This window comes from Podarcis pityusensis, assembly GCF_964106645.2.
Source record: "Podarcis pityusensis genome assembly, chromosome: 5".
Taxonomy (NCBI): Eukaryota; Metazoa; Chordata; class Lepidosauria; order Squamata; family Lacertidae; genus Podarcis; species Podarcis pityusensis.
The window spans coordinates 87093244-87119248 of record NC_138032.1 but is presented as its reverse complement, the minus strand read 5'-3'; the positions used below and the strand labels follow the sequence as shown (position 1 = coordinate 87119248).

Sequence of the window (26005 nt, the reverse complement as noted above, 5' to 3'; positions counted from 1 at the left end):
TGAGCACAGCTCTACCATTCCCAAATGGGACTGAAAAGCTGCCCTGTTAAATGCCAGTGCATTAGGGACTTAATAAAGCAATTTCTGTCCACCTCAATTCAAACACCCTTAGGTCTGGATTAAAAAACAACAACCACCCTTATCGACATTTTAAAAACATTTTTATTATACTAAATGTTTGTCTATTCAAATAAAATATCCAACCGTCCCAACACCATTGAGGAGTTGAGTCTTGCCAGTTTCTTGTACCATGCCAATGGAATCTGAAGACATCAAAGGGCAAGGGGCCAAGGCTGTGAAAAGAATAGCCCTTTGGGGCATTAAGACACATTATAACCTTGACGGTTTTGTCTTTAACCCGCAGACATTGCTGGCATAGCATTTACTGTGGACGGATTCCGAAGTACAGCGATATCCACAACAGGGAAACATCTAAAATGCTCTCTCTTGACAGCCAGCTTCCCACGCAGTTAATCTGCTGGGTTTTATTACTTTTATGCTCCAAATGGAGGAAACACATGGTTGAAGGTTTTCTCTTTGGGGGTGGGGTGGGGTGAGAGCTCCCAACAACCACTTCTCCCATCTTTCCATCATCAGATGGTACTTCTTGAACAGGTCCGGTTTCTTTTAGCAGCTGGCGTCCAGGCTCCACCCTAAAGAAGCATTGTGGCTTCTCTGGCCACATTGAAGCACATCAGCAAGGATTAACATGCCTGAGGTTGCAAGCTTCTCACGTAAGAGCCTTAACTGGACCTGGCCATCTCTGGGAAATAAAAAGTCATCACATTCCCCAAAAACAAAACAAAGCAGATGGACGAAGGCTTCAACGGGCCCAACTGCACACTATCCAAATAAGAACGGCCATTGCGAGCGACATATTAGTTGGCAGAGCCACCATGCAAGGACTCTTACTTCCCCTCGAAGGTATTACGTGATTGCCAAACGTAGATAACAATCAGTGGCCCTGCACTCTGGAGCTATTTCAACCCTTGGGTATTTTCCTGGCTTTTGGAGAAACCAAAAGGAAACAGGCAGACATTTTTGTTGCCTCATCTACAAAAACGATGGCCCAAAAAATTAACTCAGGGATTTTCAAGTAGTTATAGCCAATCCATTTATAGGAAAGGGGAGATTTGCCTGGATTTAACCAAGTTGCCCAGCTCTTAGAGATTATGGAAATGTTTTATGAATGCCCCAAATGAAGAGGGGGAAAATGATAGGCGAGATTGCGAAGGTGGGATCACCCTTTTGACAGCAGGCAAGACCAGATTCCTTACCAAGGAGCGGAGCAATAGAGATGAATGTCACTTTCGGTGCATCCTTAATGTTAGATTTGTTGGAAGATTAAAAAGGGGTGTTTAGCAAAACAAGAACAACATACATATTGCTTCATGAGGTCTGCTAGAACTGAACTTGTGTCATCTAAAAGTAAGTTTGTACTTAATTAAGAAAGTCTGAGAAGTCCTCAAGAGACAGTCACAGACACGGCTAAGTTTTGTCATTACGCAAAAGAGCAACCATCTTCCCATGTTACCAATACAAGAGTTGATGCTTTGTGGAAGAGAGATCCCACTACACTTCACATCTTTTCACATGCTCAGGCCTTGGATTCTGAGGAGGCAACTGAAGTTTAGTCGCTTTCAAATTTGATGGAGTTTATCTGCGTGGAGATTGCGCCGCCGCAGTAACTTCCCCTTTTCTTCTTTGTCTTCTCGTGTCGGAAGGATTTCCCTTTTGTAAATTTCAGGACTTCGTTGGCCTTTTCGCCCCAGTCACCCGCAGCTCCTCTCTGGAAGAGATACAGCGAGTCAGTGACCACCAGTCAGCAAAAGAACACCGAGTAGTTACTGAAGAGGCAATGCTCCCTTAAGCAAACAGGTCCTAGACAGTGCAAAAACCCCACAGTTTTGCACAAACTACAGTCTGGAGGAATGCAACTCTTATCTTCCTCTTACCTTGGCATCAAATGAATTGTTTGCTACTCGTGCATCCACCTCAATCTCTTCTGCTTTTACTCTGCGGAAAGGACTGGACTGCTGTCAAAAGAAAATTGGTATTTTGGTATTTTCCTGCAGTAGCCGTCGTGCTAATTTAAAGCAATGAGCCCCAAACTACATTGGATTTATGGCCGTATGCACCAAAACTGTAAAGTTAAGCATCTTCCTGGGACAGAAATGCTTCATGATGCCCCAGTGACTAGAACAGGGGCCGGCATACTAAGGCCCATGGGCCACAAGCGGTCCATGCGAGTCGTTTAACCGGCCCATGGACCCCCACTGCCCGCTCGGTTTCCGTGCGCCGTGCTAAACCAGCGCGGAGCAGAGCAGGGACCACCTTCTGGGAAGCTGCGCACACCTCCTCTGCGCCGGAAAGAGTGTTTGCGCATGCGTGCGCACTCCGGCCCGGCCCACCGTGGCGTCTGCTGGACCTTGAACCGGCCCAAGCCACAAAAACTTTGCCAACCCCTGGATTAGAACCACAGATGCCAGGCTGCTCCTGGCAAATTTAGAGCACCTCAACAAGGTTTCTCAGGGTAAAAGGAGACAACCAACAGAGATGAAAGCTTTTCGCAGCTCTTGTCAAGAAGGCAATTCCACCCTTTCTCCCGAGATCCTCTCAGTCTTCCCCAGGAGACTGAGAAGAGATATGGTGGCCATCTTCTAATATCTCAAGGGCTGCCACATGGAGGAGGGAACAAGCTTGTTTTCTCCCGCTCTGGAGGGTAGGACTCAAACCAATGGCTTCGAGGTACAAGAAAGGAGATTCCGACTAAACACCAGGAAGAACTTTCTGAAAGTAAGAGCTGTTCAATGGTGGAATGATCTCCATCAGGAGGTTGTAGGCCTCTCCTTCCTTGGAGGTTTTTAAGCAAAGGTTGGGTGGCCATCTGCTGGGAATGCTTTAGCTGAGATTCCTGCATTGCAGGGGGTTGGACTAGATGACCCCCGGGTCCCTCCCGACTCTACAACGCCATGATTCTTACCCGCTTCATCTTGGGGAACGTATGTGGTGTTTTGGGTTTCTTGTTCTTCCCCGCATTTGGTGTCTCCTGCCCCTGGCTGTCCTCCCTTTTTCGTTTCTTCTTGGATTGGCCTGCCGTGTTTCAACACAATCAAAGGTAAAAGGTAAATGTTGCGGACGATTCTGGGGTTGCACGCTCATCTCGCTCTATAGACCAAGGGAGCCGGCGTTTGTCCACAGACAGTTTTTCTGGGTCATGTAGCCAGCATGACTAAGCCGCTTCTTGGTGAACCAGAGCAGCGCACGGAAACGCCATTTACCTTTCCGCCGGAGTGGTACCTATTTATCTACTTGCACTTTGACGTGCTTTTGAACTGCTAGGTGGGTAGGAGCAGGGACCGAACAACGGGAGCTCACCCCATCAAGGGGATTTGAACCGCCGACCTTCCGATCGCCAAGCCCTAGGCTCAGTGGTTTAGACCACAGCGCCACATGCGTCCCTAACACAATGATATCTTGCTCAATATAAGAGAACAGCCCATAGAATAAGCAGTCAGGTGGGGTGGGAGTAAAAGTAAGAAATATTTTGTTGTGACCCATATCCAGTGCTACTTTAATGACCCATATTCTTTTTAACTGCCCACTGAACATAAGATGCACTGCAGTTACTGGGAAAAGATTGCACATGTGGCATTCATGCATGCGGTTAGGGTGGATAAAAATCAATGTTTTTTATTTTAAAAAATTTAAAAATAATTTTTTAAAAAATTTAAATTGGAATTTTTAAAAATTTAAATCGGATTTTTGAAATAAAATGCTTTTGGAGGAAAAATCTTTCTAAAGGTAGTTTCCTGTTTAAATTACATTATAGTCCAAAGGCTATTCATCAGGAAATAAGTATTTAAGTTTTTCATGTGTGCTAAAACATAGTCTAAGGTGTTTTTTTTATTGTTTAACCACATCGGTTAACAAACATGGATACAAATGCTATAATGTTATTGTTTTAGTTAAAGAAATTGTTTAAATTGTCATTAAGGAAATTATTGGGTTTTTTCCCTTCCAACAAAGTACAGCAGAAAAGTTGTCCAAAAATAAAGTTAACTTATTAAACCTCACAATAATTTCATAATTATCTATGTATTTCGAACAGTATAACCAAATCAGTAATATAACTGTAAAAACCACTCTGAAAATTTATTATTCCAAAAATGAAACATTCCTTTGGTTGTAAATATTAAGATTATGCCAGCACAGCAAGAATGAGTCTTTCTGCAAAAAAACATGATTTAAATCAAGCCTTACTGACTGGTGATTTAAATCGTGATTTAAATCAAATTCACCCTGCATACAGTATTAACTTTCTTTCATATTCAGCATTCCCTACTTCCTTCTTGGCTGGCAGTGACGTACCTCCATTGACAGCCCCATCGTCGTCATCTTCATCATCAGAACTGCTGCTCTCCCCATCGCTAGCTGCTTCAGATGTAAGAGTCTTGGAAGACGGTGTTTTGCCTGCAGGCGCGGATGAAGCTTTCGATGCCTTTTTCTTCGACGGCTTGCTGTTTTTCTTGGCTTTATTCTTTAGCCCCTCCCCTGCCGCTTTGGGCTCGTCGTCGCTGGAGCTGTCGGAAGAGCTGCTGCTTTCGGACTCCGCTTGCTTCGAAGCCACTGTGCTCTTGCCGCTGGCCAATTTGCTAGCCGGCTTCTGAACGGGCTTGGCCTGCGACTTCTTAGCCGACTTCTGGGCAGGCTTGCTCTGCTCCTCTTCACTACTTGAGCTGCTGCTGGAGTCTGAAGAACTGCTTGCTTGGGAGGCAGAGAGACTAGGTTTGGATCCTGACTTGGGACTCTTTGCACCAGTTTTGGGGGGAGCAACTCTCTTATCCCCAGAGCCAGCATCCGCCTTCTTTCCAACCATCACAGGAATCTTCTTTGCCGCCTTTGCAGCTGGTTTAACTGCAGCATTTGCAGGAGTTTCATCCTCAGAGCTGTCAGAATCTAGGTAAGCAAATTTTAAAGGAGAAATTTGAACGACAAAAGCAGCGCAGGTTCTGCACTATTTTCACAGTTCAGTTTCAGATGGGGCAAGTTGTACACCCACAGGACGAATCCAAATACCAGTGTTTTCACTATTCAAGGAAAAGTAGGAGGGGAAAGGATTTTGTAAGGAAAGCTGACTTAGGAGGGTGTGAGATTACCGTATTTTTCGCTCTATAAGACGCACCACACCACAAGACGCACCTAGTTTTTGGAGGAGGAAAACAAGAAAAAAAAATATTCTGAATGTCAGAAGCCAGAACAACAAGAGGGATCGCTGTGCAGTGAAAGCAGCGGTCCCTCTTGCTGTTCTGGCTTCTGGGATAGATGAGCAGCCTGCATTCGCTCCATAAGACGCACACACATTTCCCCTTACTTTTTAGGAAGGAAAAAGTGAGTCTTATAGAGCAAAAAATACGGTAATTATAGGGTCCCTGCCCATACTAATTATCAGACAAATTGGCACACGAGATATATATGTGTACACATTTCCTGTGCAGTGATTGGAATATTTACTCACTGATCAACTGAGACAATTTAAACGAAGCAAGGATACTTGCCGGTTTTTAAACAGACAGGCACCTCTTCTGTGGCTAACTGGAGCATAAATAAACATAGGGAATAGGCTCGGTTAAGTGATTGTAAGTCCTTATAAAAAACAATGGCTACTTAAACGGTGGAAGGTTATCTTTTCTATGGAACATCTACATCAGGGCAGTCTCTTGTGAGCTGCAAGAGAACCCGCAGGTCACACACTGGCTTGCTGCATGGGGTGGGGACAAGCCCAAAATTTGGGATTTGGGAAGGCAGTGTGAGGGCTGGGGAAGTGGGGACGTAAAATGTTGCTGTAAAGGTAAAGGGACCTCTGACCATTAGGTCCAGTCGTGACCGACTCTGGGGTTGCAGCGCTCATCTCGCTTTACTGGCTGAGGGAGCCGGCGTACAGCTTCCGGGTCATGGGGCCAGCATGACTAAGCCGCTTCTGGCGAACTAGAGCAGCACACAGAAATGCCGTTTACCTTCCCGCCGGAGCGGTACCTATTTATCTACTTTCACTTTGATGTGCTGGGACCGAACAACGGGAGCTCACCCCGTCGCAGGGATTCGAACCGCCAACCTTCTGATCGGCAAGTCCTAGGCTCTGTGGTTTAACCCACAGCGCCGCCCAAAAAGGCCTCAAGTCACATGCATCTCTTGGACACTGCCGTGGACCCAACCCTGATTTATATCCTAAAGCTCATCGGCAGGGCCACACTTAAAGCCTAAAGGGCACAAGGAGTGGTAGAAGAAAATCAAGCAAAGTACTTGCAGCATTGTGGCTTTTACTTGTTTTAGGTATGGCAAGGAACACGTCCAGGGATCTGTGTAACTGGCCAGATCTTTTCGTAATATGGGAACAGTAATGATCAACATGGAGCTTGTCTGCTTGTAACCTCAGGTACCTGAGCTATCAGAAGAGCTGGTCGCTGCCTTTGACGGAGCGGGTTTAGCAGCAACCTTTGTTGCAGACGATTTGGCAGGAAGCTTCTTGTCTTCTTCAGAGCTACTATCTATGCACAAAATCCAAACAAGACAGTGGTTTTAAGTCCCAGCACATTTTAACCTCTCACCGCAGAGATTCCAAGCGAGGTGTGTGGTTTAAACGAAAGCAAACAGAAGTGCTAATGATAGCTTTACAGTCCTGTGCTCAAGATATGCCAGGTGGGGTTTTCAAAGCGTTGCAAAAGCCCTGTTGTGCCAGCATCTCTCGAGATAGGCCTCTGCCAGTGGAGATCAGGTGGTGCAACATCACAGATATGCTGATGTAACAATGACCAGCAGGAAGTCTAACACTGGGTAGAGGCTAGAGTATGATAGGCAAGGAGTGGACATACACCAAACCCTATGCTACCTTACAGCCGAACGTTGATAAATTATTACGCTGACCTCAGGAGTGGTACAGGTCAAAAAACACCCACTGAATCAATGGAGGCTAAACAAGCAACCTATCCCACTCCACCAGGACCCCTGGACAGTTAAGTCCAGTCAAAGGTTGACTATGGGGTTGCGGCGCTCAGCTCACTTTCAGGCCAAGGGAGGCGGCGTTTGTCCACAGACAGCTTTCTGGGTCATGTGGCCAGCATGACTAAACCGCTTCTGGTGCAAGGGAACACCGTAACGGAAACCAGAGCACATGGAAACGCCCTTTGCCTTCCAGCTGCAGCGGGACCTATTTATCTACTTGCACTGGCGTGCTTATGAACTGCTAGGCTGGCAGGAGCTGGGACAGAACAATAGCAGCTCACCCCGTTGCATGGATTCGAACCGCCGACCTCCTGATCGACAAGCCCAAGAGGCTCAGTGGTTTAGACCACAGCGCCACCCGCATCCTACCAGCAGTATCGCTCTCTGTTGCCCCATGACATGCGCAAGAGTATACAAAGGTGCACTTTGGTGATGGAACTGTAACTTTCCAACAACAGTCCAGCCTCAGGAATATACAAGAGCAGCTTGTAAGACTTATGGGGCATGATTGTTTTTAATGTCTGATGTTTCATTATGGGGTTTTTAAATATTCTGTTGGAAGCTGCCCCAAGTAGCTGGGGTGACCCAGTCAGATGGACGGGGTATAAGTAATAAATCAGCATCATTATTGTCAGGTATTTATTTACATTTGTACCTTGGTTCTTCTTGAAATCCAAGGCGCAGCTTCCAATTGGCTGCAGGAGCGTCCTGCAGTCAATCGGAAGCCCCCCCGGATGTTTGGCTTCTGAAAATAGTTCAAAAACCAGAACACTCACTTCCAGGTTTCGTTCGTTTGGGAGCCGATTTGTTCGGGAGCCAAGGCATTTGAGATCCAAGGTACAAATGTATTTATGTATTAAGATTTCTATACCACCCTTCATCGTATGATCTCAGGGTGGTTCACAGAATAAAATACAGGATAAAAACAAGTAAATAGGTAAAACCAAACAGCAAAACAGTAACCCCTGTTACATTTCAAAGGCTGTAGAATATTAATCAACTAAAGGCATGGTTGAAGAGGAACGCATTTGCCTGGCACCTAAAATATATATAATGAAGACGTCAAGCGAACCTCCCTGGGGACGGCATTCCACAAATGGGGAGTTACTACAGAGAAGGCCCGTTCATTCTGCTATTCTGCCTCAAGCCTCTGGACATAAAACGTCCAAGAGAATCCCCCAATCCACTCCTAAGCACGATTCTTCACCAAGCGTGAGATGGGATATGTGTGAGATATCCCCTGTGCAAAGTAATTCTGCACTAGTTGTATACATCAAAAGCAACTGACAGGTAGCCTGAAACAGAGGGTACTTCTGTCTCACTCACTGCCTCCATGGTATGCAAATCCAAACATTTCCTCAGTAAAAGACACAGTGATAAAGAATCCAGAGAACGTGCTTGTTTGTGGTACTCACCTGAGTCACTGTCTGAACTAGTCTCTTCTTTTTGGTTGGAAACAGCAGCAGATTTGGGGGCAGGCGATGGCTTAGCCGCAGGTCCTTTAGCTACAAAGAAAATCAGGCTGCTTTCATTGAACTTTCTCTTCAAGGGGACCCAAACAATTCCAGTCTAACAAACGCTCATACCCAGATGTACGTACAAGAAGACTTTTTAAAAGCAGCCAGCCCAGCACAAATCTGAACAGTCCTGACACATTCCCTTTAAGTACGAAGGTTTCTGGAGTTGGGGTACTTATTAGTATCCTGATCTCAGGCTACCAAAAAAGGCACCTAGCCTTTTGCAATCGAAGTCTGACATGCAAGCACTTTAAACTGATGTGCAAAAGGTGTTTGTTAACATGCGTTCAGCCAGTGATTGCGGGGACTTGTAAGCTTACATGTTTCATGACAGAGAAAGGCTTTGTTCAACTGGTACAGGCGTATCTCTTTGTTGGTACAAAGCCTTTTGCAAGCCAGAGAAGCCAGGAATTCTGGAATATACAGAACCAAGGCCAACCTTGGAAGCTTCCTTAGTTTTCTAGAAGTTTTAACAAGTCATTAGGCAGTATCCAACAGAGAGCCTATTTTATACATGTGCATAAACTCCCTGCCCAAAATGCAACGAAACAAGGACTGTCTTTTGAGTCCCCTCCATCAAATATGGATGCCGTCACCTTAATGTTTAATTCCTCTCCACAAATACATACTTGCTGTTTTCTTCTTGGGCACCTGCTCCTTTTCATCATGGTTTTCCACCTTTTTCTTAGAAGTCTTTACAGGCAGAGATTGTGCTTTGCCCTTCCTTGACTCTATGGACGAAGGAGGTGGCACAGCGCTGTACTGGCCTGCGAAGGGACAAAAGAGAATCTGGTGGAATGAGATCTGCCAACAACCAAAACACGAGAGACAAATATGAAGCTAGTCACATTACACTGTGTGTGTGTGTGTGTGTCTTAAATCATCTAGCCAAGAGGATCTCTGCAGCATATGCTTCTCAAAATGATACTGCAAGAAGTCAACCATATATGGCCAATCTTGCTGGTAGTTCTCTCAGACCCAAGTGGCAGGGTCTTGTCTCTAACCTTGTGCTATGTCTCTGAAATACAACATAAAGTTGTGGGGTGTTTTTTTGGGGGGGGGGGAATATCGTGCTCCGCTCTCCAGCTCTAAGCTTGGAGTTGGGCCGGAAAACAAACCCTTGTCTGCCAACAGCTCAGAGTTGGAGAGGGGACAGGCATTTGGTCTGCCTCAGTGCCTATTAGGCACAGACTAGGCCCACATGCCTCTCCTTTCCCTCTTTTACAAAAATTTGTAACTGCTCTGCTTCGACACACAGCCTATGGAAGTCTTGGACCTTCCACCAGCCGCTACAGCGAAAGCCGCATGTCTCCTCATCGTCCCTCTAGCTCTGAGCTTGAAGGACATGTGTTTCCTCTGGCTCTGTCAGGTGGGAAAGCAAGCCTATGTTCTACTCAAGCTTTAAGAGACAGCAGGCAGGAGACAGTTGTGGTTTGTGTACAGCAAGCGCAGGGCCAAAAGGAAGCCCAGGCTTCAGGCAAACTCTGGGGAAGGAAAGAGGGCTGGGGCTATAATTCACCCCATCTCCAGGCTAGTAAACCCCGTATGTTACATGTTACATCTAACGCAGATTCCAGGAAGGCACAGATTGGGCACATTACAATAAACAAGCACGAAAAATAATTAATTTCGGAACTTTATTCTTTCTCTCTCTTTTTAAGTCTCTTGTCTATTACTTCTTTATTTCTCTTTCTAGAGAAGAAGAATCTTTATTTGCATTAGCCACAAGCCATAGCAATAAAATAAAATAAAATATACTGAAGGTAGAGGTAAAAACTTAACCATAGAAAATACATTTTGGGGGTTTACATCAATAATCAAACAATAGATCATATTCTAATTGCCCCCCGCTAAAAACCTCACAGTTTTTGCTGTCACCTGATCATCTTGATCTGCTAAAAGAAAGGACACAGTAGCAAAGGTTGACTGACCTGGCATGGACAATAATAATTTTTCCTGCTTTTCTTTTTCACTTTTTTTCTATGTTCTTATTGTATTTAGATCAATGTTTTAGCGTTGGCTGCTAAAAAGGGGATATTTGATATTAAGCTTTATATTTCTCTTTAGAAATCCTAATAAAATTTATCCCCCCCCAAAAAAAGAATTAAAATACAAAATGAGATATAAAGCCATTAAGTCAAAACACCAACAGCGACACGGCACTCACAAAACGTGCTGCACTCCCTGGGTTAAAACACATGATTTAAAATTACAAAAACTATTGAGAAAGGTCTTCAAAAGAACACAAGGAGGGTAAACGTCCCTGGAAATGCTATTCTGTAACCAGGGTCCTCTCTCCCTGATGGGTATGTTATTCAGCATTGGCATAATAACCTGGTCAATTTTCCCTGTCCCATTTAATAATGTGGCGCTGCTCTGGAATCAACTGGAGCTTCAGGATGGATTTTAAGCATCCGCCAGCAACTCACCTGCCTTGGGCTTTGACACTGGCTTCCCACTTGCTGAACTGTCAGAAGAATCATCACTACTGCTGCTGCTGCTCTCCTTCTTTGTGGGTAGACGAGCACCTTCAGGTTTGGACTGCGGAGTTTTCTTTGGCTCGCTCTTATTACAGGGGAGAAGATGACCCACCGTTGCCCATTCATTAAGGGTGAAGTTTGAAGAGCAATTGCCATCCAAAGCTAATCATTTGCTACCCTACCAGGCACACAACTCAAATACAAGCCGGAGACATGAAAGGCTATTAAAAGAGAATTCATTCCAGAAGGATAGTTAAAGAGTCTTGCAGGAAGAAGTCATACGGATTCTTTAAAGACCAACAAACGTATTGTTTCATAAGTTTTGTGGGGCCAGAGTCCACTTTGTCAGATGAATAAAGTAGCTGTCTAGGGGGACCGAACTACATACTAGGAGTCGAAAGAGGATGAAAAATGAAAACCAGCTCATTCCTTTTCTCTCTTTCTTCGTAAGCAATGTAAAATGACGCAGCAATGCAAGAAGCAGAATAATGTGGCATTATCTTACCGCTAATACTTCTGCTTCTACACGTATGTTCTCCTTAACAGCATCACCTGCTTACTGTTTACACCAGGCTAGCATTACTGAATCACACCAGAAATACTTCCTGAACTATATTAACGCATAAATGTGTGTTATAGACCATTTTCCATGTTGCAGATGAGGAGACAACCCTGTGAAACGGTTCCTTTCCCACCATACGGAGCAATCATTTTGATTACAGTGGTGCCCCGCAAGACGAATGCCTCGCAAGACGGAAAACCCGCTAGACGAAAGGGTTTTCCGTTTTTGAGTTGCTTCGCAGGACGAATTTCCCTATGGGCTTGCTTCGCAAGACGAAAATGTCTTGCAAGTCTTGAGATTTTTTTTTCGCTTTCCCCCCCCTTTATCTAATCTGCTAAGCCTTTAATAGCCTTTTAGCAGCTAATCCGCTAAGCCTTTAAGCCTTTAATAGCCGCTAAACCGCTAATAGCGCTAATCCGTTAAGCCGCTAATAGGGTTGCTTCGCAAGACGAAAAAACCGCTAGACGAAGACTCTCGCGGAACGGATTAATTTCGTCTTGCGAGGCACCACTGTATAGTGAGGACTGTGCTTAAGAGCTGCAGCCTTAGTTCTCATGCAAAAAGGAATAAGCGCTACAAATGCCAAGTTTGAGGTTACTGTCCTCCAGTTACTTGGAAGGAAGCCTCACTGACCTCAGCAGGTCATTCCTAGTGAAAACACACAGAAATGGACCACTGGCTGCCCTTTCTATCCATAACTTTAAAAAAAAAAAATGGTCTTGACATATTAATCTAAATCTGACTGCATCTGATTTCTATATTGATTTAGGAAGCTTGCCCTGTTATTTCTAATCCATTTCCCAACATGGAACTTGCCCTTTCTGCTGCGAATGGAATGCTGAATCTCTCTCCTCTCCCAGTGAACTTACTCATTACTCTTTATCCAACTTGCCAATAGAGCACAAGAACTTCCCTGGATAGACGCAGCTAATCAATCAGTATCAGAAGTTAGTTATTTTTTGTCCAAGAGTACTTTACTTTGCACTCTCTCAACTGTCATCCTGTTTTCACTTTTGATGCTTTTGGAGCTCATCAAACTCTGCTTGAGACTCCTTCGGCAATAACAACAGCACCAGCAACAATTATTTTATTATTTCTACCCTGCCCATCTGACTAGGTTGCCCCAGCCACTCTGGGCGGCTTCCAGCGTATACAAAAACGTAATAATTTGGTGTAATCTGAAAACACTGCTACCTTGTTGTTCGCATGGTTTGTTAAATAGCACCAATTTAAATATAGAAAACTGGGGCGGGGCAGAGGGCTCTTCCAATAACTTCCCTAGAATGGCCAATCAATCATTCCTACTTCTTGTTTCCTATTTTTAAAGAGTTACCTATAAAAAGGATCTATCTTTTTGCCACATAACAACTAGGTTCTCTTAAAAGCCTTCTGTGAGGAACTTCATCAAAACCCTATTTTTGAAAGTCAAAGCTATGGTCTACTGCAACACTCCTATCTACGGGAATTATGATGTAGAACAGCGCAAGCTTTGAGGAATGTATAAAAATAAGGGCAGCCACATCTGAACTATTTTCTTCTTCTTTCTTTCTTTCTCTTTCTACTTTTCCTGTTTTCCTTCTTCTCTCTTTCCCCCCTATGTTTTTACTGCATTTAAATCAATGTCTTAGTTTTGGATTGAAAAGAGACATTTGATGTTAAGCTTTGTATTTCTTTTTATTAATCCTAATAAAATTTATTCAAAAAAATATTTTGGGGGGAGTCACAATACAAATATAGTAGAGGCACAGTATCAGCTGAGAAATTCTGGGGTGCATAATCTCACAAGGAGAAAATATAAAAGTCAAGAGAAATTTTTGACTTTCTCCATGTTCACAGGGAACAGCTAGAAGATTACGTCTGCAATCCTTTGCACGCTTAATCTGGGAGTAAGCCTGTCTGAACTCAGAGGAGTTCCTAAGTTGAATTTAGGAGCGGACATGTGTGCCACAAGTCTAAGACAGACTTGAGTAGAGGATTGTGAAAATAGCATATAAAGTCTTGAATGCTCCAAGTGTAAATAGGCCACAGAACTCATACAAAGGCTCCACCCCAAGTATGCTTGCCTAGTTCCCATGCTTTTGTGTAACTGAGTTCCCTTCAAACAAGAAATAAATACAGGAAAGACAAGCCTTAGCAATTCTAGCCACCATACAAAGATCTATTGCTTACCTTCGCAGGTGGACGCTTTTCTGCATCAGAATCCTCACTGCTGCTGCTGCTGCTGTCACTGCTACTTTCCGCTTTGCCATTGGTAATTTTAATTTTGGACGTCACCTTGGTGACTTTTGTTGCTGATTGGGAAAGCAAATAATATTTGATGCACAGAGGAAATTAGAAAGCTCAGATCCAGCTATTGCATATGCATAGCGCTACAATAATTTTTACCGCCCCTTTCCAAAGTTCAAAACAGTGAACATCATTTTCTATTGTTTTCAGCAAGATTAGTTTAGTTTACTTTAAACAGGATTCATATTTCTTTGTACTTGGCTTAACGAGTTGGTATCATGCAGTCAAAAAAACCCACTGTTGTTCTGAGCACATTAAGAATGATATATTAATAGAATCAGAGACTTAGAAGGCACCACAGGAATCCTCTAGTCCAACCCCCTGCAATGCAGAAATCTTTTGCTGAAACCCGCAACCCTGAGATTAAAAGTCTCATTCTCTACCAACTGAGCTATCATAAAGGAGGGAGGGTCTTCAGCATTGCATCAGGCCTGAGGTCTAGAAAAGGAAATTCATATTGTCCAAGTTTTATCCCCGTTTTCAGTGATTTGGATATGAATGACCTTTTTTTTTTTTTTTTTTTACTTTTGTAACTTTTACTTTTCTACGACAACCCAGTAACCTAGAACAGGTGCAGCAGAAACATTTCCAGCAGAGAAAATAAAAGCCAGTCTCAAAAACACGCAGCACATAAACTGTGGTTCAGAACACAAGCTCTTTTTAAAAAGCCCGGGAAAACAAAAAAGAGTTAAGTCTTTGCCTGGTGCAAAAATTACCATAAAGTCGGCGCCAGACAAGCCTCTGTGGGCAAGGTATTCCACAACTACGGTGCCACCACTTAGCAGGCACTGTTCCCAATATTCGCCCGTCACCTTGCTGAGGCACCTGTGGTACGGCCTGTGAAGATCTCACTGTTTCAGCAAGTATGTGTGACGTAGAATGTAGTATTTCAGGTATCCCGATTCCAAGCCATTAAGGGCTCTAAAGGTTAAAACTAGCACTCTGGATTGGGCCCAGAAACGCAATGGGAGCTGGGGCAGCTGAATTGGTATGATCCTGGCATAACGTGATTGATTCACCCTCCCAGTTAATCTTGCAGCTCTCCCTTGGACCAGGTGGAACTTCTAAACCATTTCAAAGGCAGCCCTATGTATCTATCGTCTGTGAAATGATCCAAACTTAGAAGTAACACAGAACTGCGTCTACAGAACAAAACTCTGGTTATACACGTATTCAATGAACTCAATAGCCACAAAATCCTTTCAGAGCTCTCCTGTGAGAACTTGTTAACTGCATTTTGGTTTTCTGCACTAATGCAGGCGAGTTACCTGGCTTAGAAGCTGGCTTTGCTCCCTTTTTGCCTCCCTCTGGCTTTGGCTGCTGCTTCTTTGGAGCTTCATCTTCCGAGCTACTTGAATCTGAACTAGAACTGCTGGGTTTCTTTTGCGGTTTTGTTTTCACGATAGCTTTCTTAACCGGGAGAGCTGTTCCCTTCTAACGAGAGAAGTCAGTCAACACCACAAGCCACATTACTTTAGTAATATTTTACATAATATTTAGTTGACTATAAGCCTGTCTTCAGCAAAAGTTGGTGTGATGGCCTGGGATTCGGACTCGGATGCTGAACCTGAGGAATCCCAGCCTGCACAGGATTCCCCGCCTCCAGAACCAGTTGAGCCAGGGCTGGATCCTCAGGTGCAGGCACCAGCTGTGTCTGCTCTGGCTCCTGAGGTGATGGAGGACCCATTGCCTGCAGTGCTCCACTCTCAGCTCCGTCAAAGGAAACTGAGGTTGCCTCTGGGTCCGGTAACCTCCAGCCTCTCCTGAGCTGCAGAGGCTCAGGGCAGAGAGGCGGAGGGAACTAAGTTCCCGCAGGAGGAGTGCTCGCCTCCAGGCCAGGAGAGGTGAGTCACCTGAGGATCGGGGCCACCCTATGCCTCGGGGCAGATAAAAGCTAGCCAGCCCCAGTCCCAAGTTGCGGGAGCAACATCGTTGGTTGTCAGTTCCTGCCTGAACCCTGTCCTGCTTTTCTGCCGGAGCTCCTGACCTCACCCGACTCCCTGCCCTGCTCCCAGCTTCAGCTTTTATGGACTACCTCCATGTTGCACCTTCGACCTCGGACTGGACTTGGACCTCGCCTCTCGGTTAGCCCACAGGACCAGCACAGTTGGTCTTAACAGCATATCCTGGAGTGCTGCCTTGCTTGGCCTAAATGCTCAAATGCCCATTCTGCTTTTCACACAACATCAACCCATTCTATGTTTTCCCAGGGAAGCAAAGCATGCAAATGTTACCAGTCCAGTGTCATAGCAGAGGAGCGCTCCACCCTTCTCTGCTCTCACTATGGTACAGTTGCTGGCAACTTCACGAATAAGTTACAAATACATGTCAGAAGCCTGGAGGATGGGGTCCAATACGCTTTCATAAGAGCCCATGGTCACCATTTAACACAGTTTACCAAAGCTGGGTCTCCAGCTGTTTCTGGACTACAACTCCCATCATCCCTAGCTAGTGGGACCAGTTGTCATGGATGATGGGAATTGTAGTCCAAAAACTGCTGGAGACCCAACTTTGGGAAACCCTGATTTAACGCCTCTATTATTCCATGTTCATATTTTAAGACATTCTACCCTCAAACTGTGTACACAGAGTATATTCAAAACCAGCACTTTCAGAATTATAGCTTCAATAAATCCATACCCCACAAGGGACTCCTAGACACTTGGAACAACCAGGAGACCCATAGCAGAGGATTCCAGGAAATGTTCTAGTGTGCATGCTTATTTTACGTAGGGCGCTGGGCACTATTGGACCCCACCACTGTTCCATATGAACCAAGAGGGCAGTTTAGAATATACAGCACATATTTCTGCCCCTATGCATTTCAGGTTAAGATGAACAATGGTGGCCTCACTGCTTTTCAGAGAAGATTGCCACCATTACCGATTTTACGGAGGAATCACAGGGTTCCCTCGAATACCTTTGGAAATAGTCTGTACAGTAAAGCTTCCCTGGAGGAGAACAGGGCATCACAACTTCAGTTGGTTCCCCTTGCTTCCTTTAAAAACCATCCCTTACTGCCCAATTTATTTTTTATTTATTTTTAGCAAACCCTTTCCAGAACGACCCTCATTTCCACTGACGTCGTGTCCTGGCCTTTACCTCCACCCAATATCCAAAATTATCTGCCACCATGTTTTAAAAGTTTTGGATAAAGGTTGAGAGTTCTTTGTAAGCAACCAAGAATAAATCTTAGGGGCATGGTAACCATTTTTCGCCTTCACATTATTTTCTTTCCTAAACAAGAATGTCATTGTTATTAAGAACACTAATAATAAAAAAACAGGGCTGGTCAGCTCACAGAGCCATATGAGTTTCCATGTTTTGTAGCTTTCAGGGCATCTTTAGGACTTTTCAAGACTTAGAGGAGGAGCATGGGCAAGAATCTCACCTTTGCTGATGACTTCTTCTCTTGCTCTGAATCGGAAGAGTCGCTGGAATCATCACTGCTGCTCTCAGGAGCTGCCTTTGCTGGCACTTTGGTTACCGCAGCAGGCTTGGCTGCTAGATTTGGGGTGGGGAGAAAAAGAAAATACTGAGTTATTTAGAAAGGAATCTAGCCCCATCTTCTTCATCTTAAAGGCAGACAGCAGTCAGCAAAAGTTGCTATTGCAGAGCACCCCCCCAAAAAATAAACCACTTCTTCCCACCCTATGAACAGATTATTTTAACCCTAAAATAAAGCTACATTTGCAAAACATCTGCATGTGTTGGTTTTACTATCAGTCGTGTAAAACATACCCCTCAGTTTGGGTTGGATTTTGTTTTCTTCCCCCCAAAAATCTTCAAGTGGATTTACATGAGTTCCATATTTCCCCCCCACTTGCTGAGTACGACTCCTTAAAGAATCTACAGCCCCCCCTTACCTAATATTCTTTGGCCATGGACTTCCAACTGCATTGAGTTATGTTTATGATAAACATTACGGTATAGTGGCTGACGGAGCCTTTACTCAAGGGCACTGAATAACTTATTTGCTCTGGATTGTTCAAGGAGCACGTGATCCGTATCCAAATGTGGACAGAAACAACGGGAGGAGATAGGTGTTTCCACACACAAGTGATGCAATTGGGCTACTCCTTACGGAAGCAAAATCAGCACCCCAGTATGAAGCATCTTATCTGCATACTGGAGCAAACTAGCATAATTTACCTTGTTTTTTAGCTGGGGGCTTCTCATCTTCACTGGAGCTGTCCGAACTGGATGAAGATTCTTTCTTTGCCTTCTTTGCTGGTGGGCCATTGGGAACAGCTTGTCTTTTTTTGGCTTCAGGCGACCTAAAGGAAAACATCACAGTCACTACTGTGTAATTGACCTGTGTGTGAGGTTCATCTGTGACCCCGGGTGCTGGTGGAAAGGTGACAGTATTATGTTTTCTGTTCCTAAGAACACAAGAAGAGGCTGCTGGATTACTTAGGTCAATGGCCCGTCTAGTTCAGCACTCCCTTCTGACAATGGCCAACCAAGTGTCTGTGGGAAAACCTGCAAGCAGGATTCAAGCACAAGAGCACTGCCCTCTCCTGTGGTTTCTCACAACCAATATTCAGGTTTAAATCCTCTCTCCTAGCTCCTTCACTAATGAATCAAAAGCTCCATCTTGTGGGGGGAAAGATAGGCAAGAAGAAACAGCAGCCAAAAAAGAATGCAGGACTGACTGAAGGAAGATGGGAAACAGAGGTATAACTATTGTCGTTCTAGGATCCAGCAAGATCTATTAAACTGAACTTGGTTTACTTCCTTGTAGACATGGGTAGGACTGCATTGTTGGCTACCACAGTGCACCTACTTTGAGAGAGCGGAATCCTTTCATTCTTGGCTTTGGTTCCACATCTAGAATAACCAGGAAGGTCCTGTTACCTCCTTCTGAGCACCACAGAACTCCCTGGATTTCAAGGTGGGGTGTCTCCGCATCAGTGCTGAACAGACTTCCCTCCCCTCGCAAATACAGTGGTACCTCAGGTTAAGAACTTAATTCGTTCCGGAGGTCTGTTCTTAACCTGAAACTGTTCTTAATCTGAAGCACCACCTTAGCTAATGGGGCCTCCTGCTGCTGCGCCGTCGCACAATTTCTGTTCTCATCCTGAAGCAAAGTTCTTAACCCGAGGTAATATTTCTGGGTTAGCGGAGTCTGTAACCTGAAGCGTATGTAACCTGAACAGTATGTAACCCAAGGCACCACTGTAGTGGTAACTCCATATCCACATGGGTGGGTGGGTGGGTGTTACTCCTGATTTCTCAAGTATGCACAAACAGGAACTGCACGTTTTGGGGTTTTTTGGGGGGAGGGGGAACTGTATTTTAAACTGGTCCTCATGCTAACGATGATTAAAACTGAACACTCCCTGCTACACTGCTGCGTGATAAAAACACGTGCATAGGGCACCCACAAATAACAGGATGCGCAGAACTAAATCCATTTGCACAAGCGCAATGTGAAAACCCCACCCCACCCCAATGCTTGTGAATTGGTACACTTGGCTTACTTTTACAACTAAGTTTACTCACAAAGCAACCCAGGACAAATAAAGAGAATGCATGGGCATATATATTTGTACCAATATTGAGAGATGATGTACGTGCTAGATTTTCTTTGGTGGTTCTCATCCCTCTGCAGCTGGATTTAGATTTGTCAAGGTCAACAGAACCAGTTTAAAAGAAGAACATGTGGTTCTCCTCTGATCCCAGGGCAGGATCTGAAGACATGAGTAGCAGCTGGATCTGGTCAGTGTCTGAATAGGAGACCTGATGATCCATGATAGAGGCATACAAATGCAATAAATAAATATGTATTCATGCGGATAAAGACGGCAAAGAATAATGTGTGCCTTTGAAAAGCATGTCCCCACAGCACCTATGAGATTAATGTCACCAGTGAATCAACTGGTGTAGCAAGCTTTTTGGGGGGAAATAATACGTTTGATAAACATTTCACGTATGATATTTTACCATAAACATCCAGCTGTGCACATTTATTCGTAAGTAGTCCCATTGACTTTTAATATGTATTACCTCACCATGTGTGCTTTGTGGATCACCCACAGCCGGTCTGCAAATTTCCATCTGCATACTGGCATTGCTACAAATATGCCATTCCGCCCCCTCCCCTGAATTCCTGCTTTATAGTAGGGCCTGTGTGGCTGCTTAAGCTTAGCAATGCATTAGGAGCAACAGAGACAAGTTAGAACAGCTTTAAAAAAACACATGATGAAACCAATCAAACGTAGGCTAGACCTATGTTAGGACTTCCTTTGAGGCACTGATGATGTCAAAGAATTCATACTCCTTCATTACCATCCCATTTACTTGGTGTTATACCAATTTGTGAAGCATCTTTTATAGGCAAGTCCTGAGTCTGATTCACCAGAACTACACACACTCATATTCCTAGTTTGGCATGGGGGGGGGGGGGAGGGAGGGAGAGACTGACAATGAACAGCTTTACTAAAACAAACCAACAGGTAACCAATGAAAAATTGCTTGGAACCAACAGGCAGTAATTCTCCCTGAAAAACTACACTACTTACTTCAGCCAGTAGTTGAAGACATCAAGGAGAGAAGCGGCATTGGGGTCTTGTTTTGTCTAAAATGCAAACACAACACAAAAATGATAAAATATGGGGAAAAACACCTTTTTGACAGTAAGTTATGATGCTTGCAAGCAAGTACCATGTGCTGCGAATTCTGGAGCCTCCTGCTGCCAACACCCTGGGCCAGGGGTCTGCAACCTCTAAGAGAAAAAGAGCCACTTGGACCCGTTTCCAAAGAAAAAAAAATTGGGAGCCGCAAAACTCGTCATTATAAAAATAACTTTTTTGTCACTTTTTTATTATTTCTTTGAAATAAAAAAATTCCTTCCTGTAGCACCTTAAAGACCAACTAAGTTAGTTCTTGGTATAAGCTTTCGTGTGCATGCACACTTCTTCAGATACACTGAAACAGAATAACAATCTTAATTGTTATTATTTCTTTGTTTGACCCCTCAGAATTACTCCTCCTCATAGAAATAAACGTTAAATTAACAAGTTACCTTTTTTTGTGTGTGTGTTCTTCACTCCCCTTCAAAACAGTGACCAGCGTACATGCCCCTTACAATGTAGCGGGCGGGCAGGCGGGAAAGTGACGTCGGGACGGTGCGTGACTAACGCACGCACTGCCCCCATGCGACGTCACAGCCAGTACAGCGCCCGCCACAGTGGGGAGTGTCGGGGCGCACAATGCGCCTCCTCCCCTCGCTAGTATCCGCCCGGGAGCCGCGGCAAAGGTTTAAAAGAGCCACATGCGGCTCCGGAGCCGTGGGTTGCTGACCCCTGCCCTGGGCTCTTCAGGCGCTTTTGCCCATCCCCACCCCCACCCCCAAACCCAACAGCCCCTCAAAGTAAATGCTCTTTGCCTCAGTCCATCAGCACATTTCCTTCCTCCTTTATCAATTACTTACCACTCACTCATATACATGTTGCCTTAAAGATTGCTTTGTAAAACTTTGTGGTACTCGGATGAAGGGTGGCATAGAAATTTAATGTATAAATAACAAAGATTATCTAACTTCCACAGAAGCCCACAGATCACCTCCATCCCACATTAGGGCATGTCATTTTAGGGGGTGAAACTTAATTTCTGTGAATTTATTCAATGAGGGGCCTTAAAAGTATGTTTCTGGTTGTGAGGAATTCAAATCTATTGCTTTTGTGACTGGACAACATCTAGCTTCGGAAGTCTACCAAGCACATAACTGTTTTCGGAGAAACAATCTTAATTTCACCTTCTGAAAATGTCAGGTGAATGATAACAGTAATATGAATATGGAATAGAACCGCAAGTACTTGGCAACAGGTTTTTTAAACGACTCTACGCCATTTTGCACACGTTCTACTTACCAAGCCAACTAAATTCTATTAATTTAACCCCAACACACCTTTGGCTTCCCCAGCCACGTGACAATGTTTCGCGCCCCTCATTTTGGAAAGGCGGAAGTTGCAAAAACTCAAGCGTCCCCTAGCCCCCACGTGCGCAGAGAGGAGAAACATCTGCTGCCTTGAGACAAGCGCAGCACGTCGCCTCTCCACGGGAGGAGGCTCCCCTCCAACTGTTTCCCCTTTGCAACTCCCATCACGCCCCCAACCAGCCCCTTCAGTTCAGGATCTGAACCCTGACCTCCAAATATGGAGTCGTCCCCCCCCCACCTCACCTGGGGAGACCTCCCCTTGGGACGTCCATATTTTCATCGGATAAATGTTGGAGGTTATGGCACACTGCTGGCGGGGAAAGGGGCCTGACCCCCGAGACCCCTCTCCCTTCTCCGGGGATTTCATGCATCCCTGTCGCCTCCACTTGCGCACAGACACGCGCACGCGCCGCCGCCCCCCCAAAGAAAAGCAACAGCCCCCCCCCCCGGCGTTGCCCCCTCACTCACCACGCCGGCAGCTTTCCCGAAAGCCCGCGCCGCCCCCTCGAAATGGTTTTCTTGCAGGAAGGCGAAGACCAGCGGGAACAAGTCGCTCGGCACCACGCGCGCCTTCGCCATGTCGCCGCCGGAAAAGGAAGCTGGAGCCCGGCACCGGATATTTAACAGAAAACGCCGCGCGCGGACACGCGAGCGTGCGCGTGCACAAGAGCACACATTCTAGTTTTTATTTATTTGAAAAGCAGTGGCTCCCGTCAACAACAACAACAAAACCCGCCACCCCAAAACATACAGATAGGAAAAAGTATCAAGGGACACCGCGCAAAATTCAATCGACTTTTCGCTCTCGCTCTCTCCCTCCCCGCTACTGCAACCAAAGGGAGAGCTAGCGTCCCCTTATTTTGGGATTGTTTTAAAAAGAGAGATGTCTGGGATCTTGGGGTTTTAATTGGGCACTATCTGACTATTTTTATTATTATTACTTATAAAAAAAAGCAGCTCCGGCAGCGGCTTGGCGCAACCTTTGGCGTTTTTGCGCCGACGCGGTGGGATTTTACGCAGCGCGTAAACGCTTGTGAAGTTCAAAGCGTCTTGATTCCAGAAGTGAATGGAAGTAGGAATGTTTCGGTTGTCGAGCCCACGGTGGATATTTAGTTTATTTGTTTGCTACACGAGAATATAAGACGACCGTTGAACTGTTTGTGGATAGATGGATATAGCATGTTCAGCAAGCATGGTTCATATCGCCAGGGATGATGGGAAATGTAGTCCAGGAACACCTGACGGCCGACACGTTGACTACTTCTTTCTTTACCTTGGAAAAGGCGGTAGGTGGCGAGCTCCCGTTAGGGTTTCAATGGTAGCCCAAAGGGAAAATCTGTGCCGCGGGAGTCCTTAACTGGAAGGACTTCTGATGTGGCTAGCAATGCTCTTTCTTACACTGATGCACGAACCAGAGCAAAAACCAGAGTTAAACTGGTTTAAAGCGACAGACATTCCAAGGAATATTGGCTGCAGATAATGCTAAGCGCCTTTATCATTCTCAAAATTAGGTTGGGAGACGGCAGAACTAAACACTTATATGGGTTGAGAAGCATGGGTGTAGCCAGGATTTATTTTACAGGGGGTAGGCATTATGTTAGGGGGGCAGAACAGAGTTATCTGTGATACAATTGGTCAGTTTGTTAAGTATTTCTATTTATTTACTTGATTTGGGGGGGGCAGCTGCCCCTCACTGCACCCCCCTGGATACGCCCATGTTGAGAAGTGCATATGCCAGATTATTTACTTATTTATATTGTATTCAGCACTATTTTTCTAGAAAAATAGGTGCCGGAACTCACTATGAATGCCTTCCTTGTTCTCTTATAATGGCAGTGGTGCCCACCTGAGAGATGCCAGAACTGAGTTCTGCTGAGTTCTGACTGAAAAAAGGTACCTCGGGTTAAGAACTTAATTCGTTCTGGAGGTCTGTTCTTAACCTGAAACTGTTCTTAACCTGAAGCACCACTTTAGCTATTGGGGCCTCCCGCTGCTGCTGCACTGCCGCCACACGATTTCTGTTCTCATCCTGAAGCAAAGTTCTTAATCCGAGGTACTATTTCTGGGTTAGCGGAGTCTGTAACCTGAAGCGTCTGTAACCTGAAGCGTATGTAACCTGAGGTACCACTGTATTTATAATCCACCAAGGAACCTAGGGTAATGTCTCCCTGTCTCCATACTAGTCTCACAATAACCCCGTGAAGTAGGTTAGGCTGAGAGACAGTGACTGGCCCAAGGCTACCCAGTGGGCTTTGTTACTGAGTTGGAATTTGAATCCAGAGCTCCCAGGTTCTAGTCTGACAATTCTTCGCTTAATATGACTTAGAAATTTTGTTCATAACAACTTATATGAGAGAAAATGGATGGGATGTTTTTATTGTATTTCTCTTTCCTCTTGTTTTCAACATAACAGTATGGGGTATATTGTCTGTCTGTTTATTGTAAGTTGCTTTGGGTTGCCCTGGGCAAGATAAAGCAACTAACAATTTTTTTGTATCTAACAATACATAATAATAGTAAGTCCTGCTGGACTCAGTGAAATTCATTTGTGTAATGCTTGGGCTGCAAAAGACTCATAGCATAACCCTGTGTGCATGTTTACAGAAGTAGGCGGATCATAGGGAACTTACTCCTAAGTAAGCGTGTATTGCATTGTAACAGACTGGCCCAATTGTCAGGTTAGACTGGTAACCACTAACACAAGCTCTTATAATTATCCTATGGGTTAGTATAGGGCACCAGACCAGCATGGAAGGAAGGAAGAAAAGTAGTATCAGACAGAAGGATTTACAGAAGAAACAGGTACCGTATTTTTTGTACCATAACACTCACTTTTTTCCTCCTAGAAAGTAAGGGGAAATGTCTGTGCGTGTTATGGAGCGAATGCCTACGGATGACAGGGGGATCTGCTGCAGTCGTGAGCAGAGGATCCATGGTTCCCCTTCCTTCCCTCCTCCGTGGCTCGCTTTGAAACAGCAAAGCGGGAGAAGAGCCGCTGAGTGGGGAGGAGAGAGGGACAGAGAGCCTGCTTGCTTTAAAGGAGCAAAGTGGGAGAGGAGAGGAGCCGCTTACACATCCTTGTCCCTTGAGTGCTTTTCCTTCCCTCCCCACTTAAAACGTGGTTACAAAGCACGGATCCACATGGATCCTCAGGATTTTTGCACTGGGTCACCCCAAATTCACCATCAGATCACATAGCATGTCCATGGCTACATCTTGCACCAAAAAAATCACGCACCCACTGTTGCCTGGGGCCGCAGTGGTGCAAAAACGTGGTTACAAAGCATGGATCCACATGGATCCTCAGGATTTTTGCATTGGGCTACTCCAAACTCACTGTCAGATCACATGTCTGTGGCCACAGCATGAACCACAAAAATCATACATCCACTGTTTCGTTTAGAATATTTTTTTTCTTGTTTTCCTCCTCTAAAAACTACGTGCGTGTTATGGTCTGGTGCATGTTATAGAGCGAAAAATACGGTATTCCTCACTGATCAACTTCAAGGACTGTGAAAATAAGAGCATTTTAAAGCAGGAATGTGTTCACAATGCAACGGGCTGTTTCACATCAAGGACATTGCTAGATACTTAAGACTTGGGAGCACAGCCTCATGAAACAAATTTGTATATACACTATATATGCAAATCTAGGTATCTGAGCAAATTAAGGTGGTAGGTTGAAGGCGGTCTGTCTCCCTGGCACTGTGCCCAAAAGTGTAATAAGAACAGGGGAAAAAATCATGTCAAGGGGGCATGAGATCTGGAGCATAGCACAAATGATTTGGGGATTGAAGGATTTTTCAATCTTGGGTTCTCATTTTTCTGATCTAAAATTCAGTTCTTCACATTTCTGTTGCAATTTGTGATTAAATATTCATAAGTTTTGATTAAGGTTCACATTTTTACAAGCAATTACCCCCTATATATTGCATTTTTGTATGTTATTTTCACTTTATATCCCATTTTTTAAACTTTGGTTGTTGGAGAAACGCAATGCAAAATATGGATAAGTGTAAATTTCAAAGGATGGCTTATTTGTCATATTGTTTCAGAAATTTCAAATTCAATAATTTATTTGTTGCATAAAATTTATATATCTCTTGTTTGTAGAAAAAATATCAAAGCAGTTTGCCTCTAAATGCTTAGTGAATATAATTGTAACAAAAATCAGCACTGCCTGCCAGTTATTTAACGGGCCCAATTAAAACTGCTG

The 26005-nt window shown here is 44.6% G+C and overlaps 2 protein-coding genes across 3 annotated transcripts in view; one reads left to right on the top strand and one right to left on the bottom strand.

Moving 5' to 3' along the window:
- Positions 1-139: 139 nt before the first annotated feature.
- NOLC1 (nucleolar and coiled-body phosphoprotein 1) lies at positions 140-22412 on the bottom strand. Of its 2 annotated transcripts, none has more exons than XM_081005496.1 (14): positions 22258-22412; positions 20372-20427; positions 18000-18124; positions 17239-17351; positions 15116-15281; positions 13731-13852; positions 10949-11084; positions 9149-9286; positions 8418-8507; positions 6441-6548; positions 4372-4959; positions 2984-3093; positions 1956-2036; positions 140-1789 (listed from the first exon to the last, which is right to left on the bottom strand). In XM_081005496.1, the coding sequence occupies exons 1-14, from the start codon at positions 22366-22368 to the stop codon at positions 1631-1633; spliced, it is 2103 nt and encodes a 700-aa protein (XP_080861622.1). In that variant the 5' UTR covers positions 22369-22412; the 3' UTR covers positions 140-1630. The 2 variants fall into 2 exon arrangements, with proteins under 2 accessions (XP_080861622.1, XP_080861623.1); XM_081005497.1 differs by having other exon boundaries at positions 17239-17348.
- A 109-nt stretch (positions 22413-22521) lies between these two features.
- PIK3AP1 (phosphoinositide-3-kinase adaptor protein 1) overlaps positions 22522-26005 on the top strand; it is a 45048-nt gene continuing 41564 nt past the window's right edge. Inside the window, exon 1 of the mRNA XM_081005462.1 lies at positions 22522-23075. Coding sequence (XP_080861588.1) covers positions 22958-23075 — 118 coding nt within the window. The 5' untranslated portion in view covers positions 22522-22957. The remainder of the gene's footprint in view (positions 23076-26005) is intronic.

Coding starts and splice junctions, on each gene's coding strand:
- NOLC1 (XM_081005496.1), bottom strand. CDS start 22,368: ATGGCGAAGGCGCGCGTGGTGCCGAGCGACTTGTTCCCGCTGGTCTTC. Junction 8,508..9,148: donor GCCCAAGAAGAAAACAGCAA/GTATGTATTTGT, acceptor TTTTCTTTGTAG/CTAAAGGACCTGCGGCTAAG. Junction 1,790..1,955: donor ACAATTCATTTGATGCCAAG/GTAAGAGGAAGA, acceptor TATCTCTTCCAG/AGAGGAGCTGCGGGTGACTG.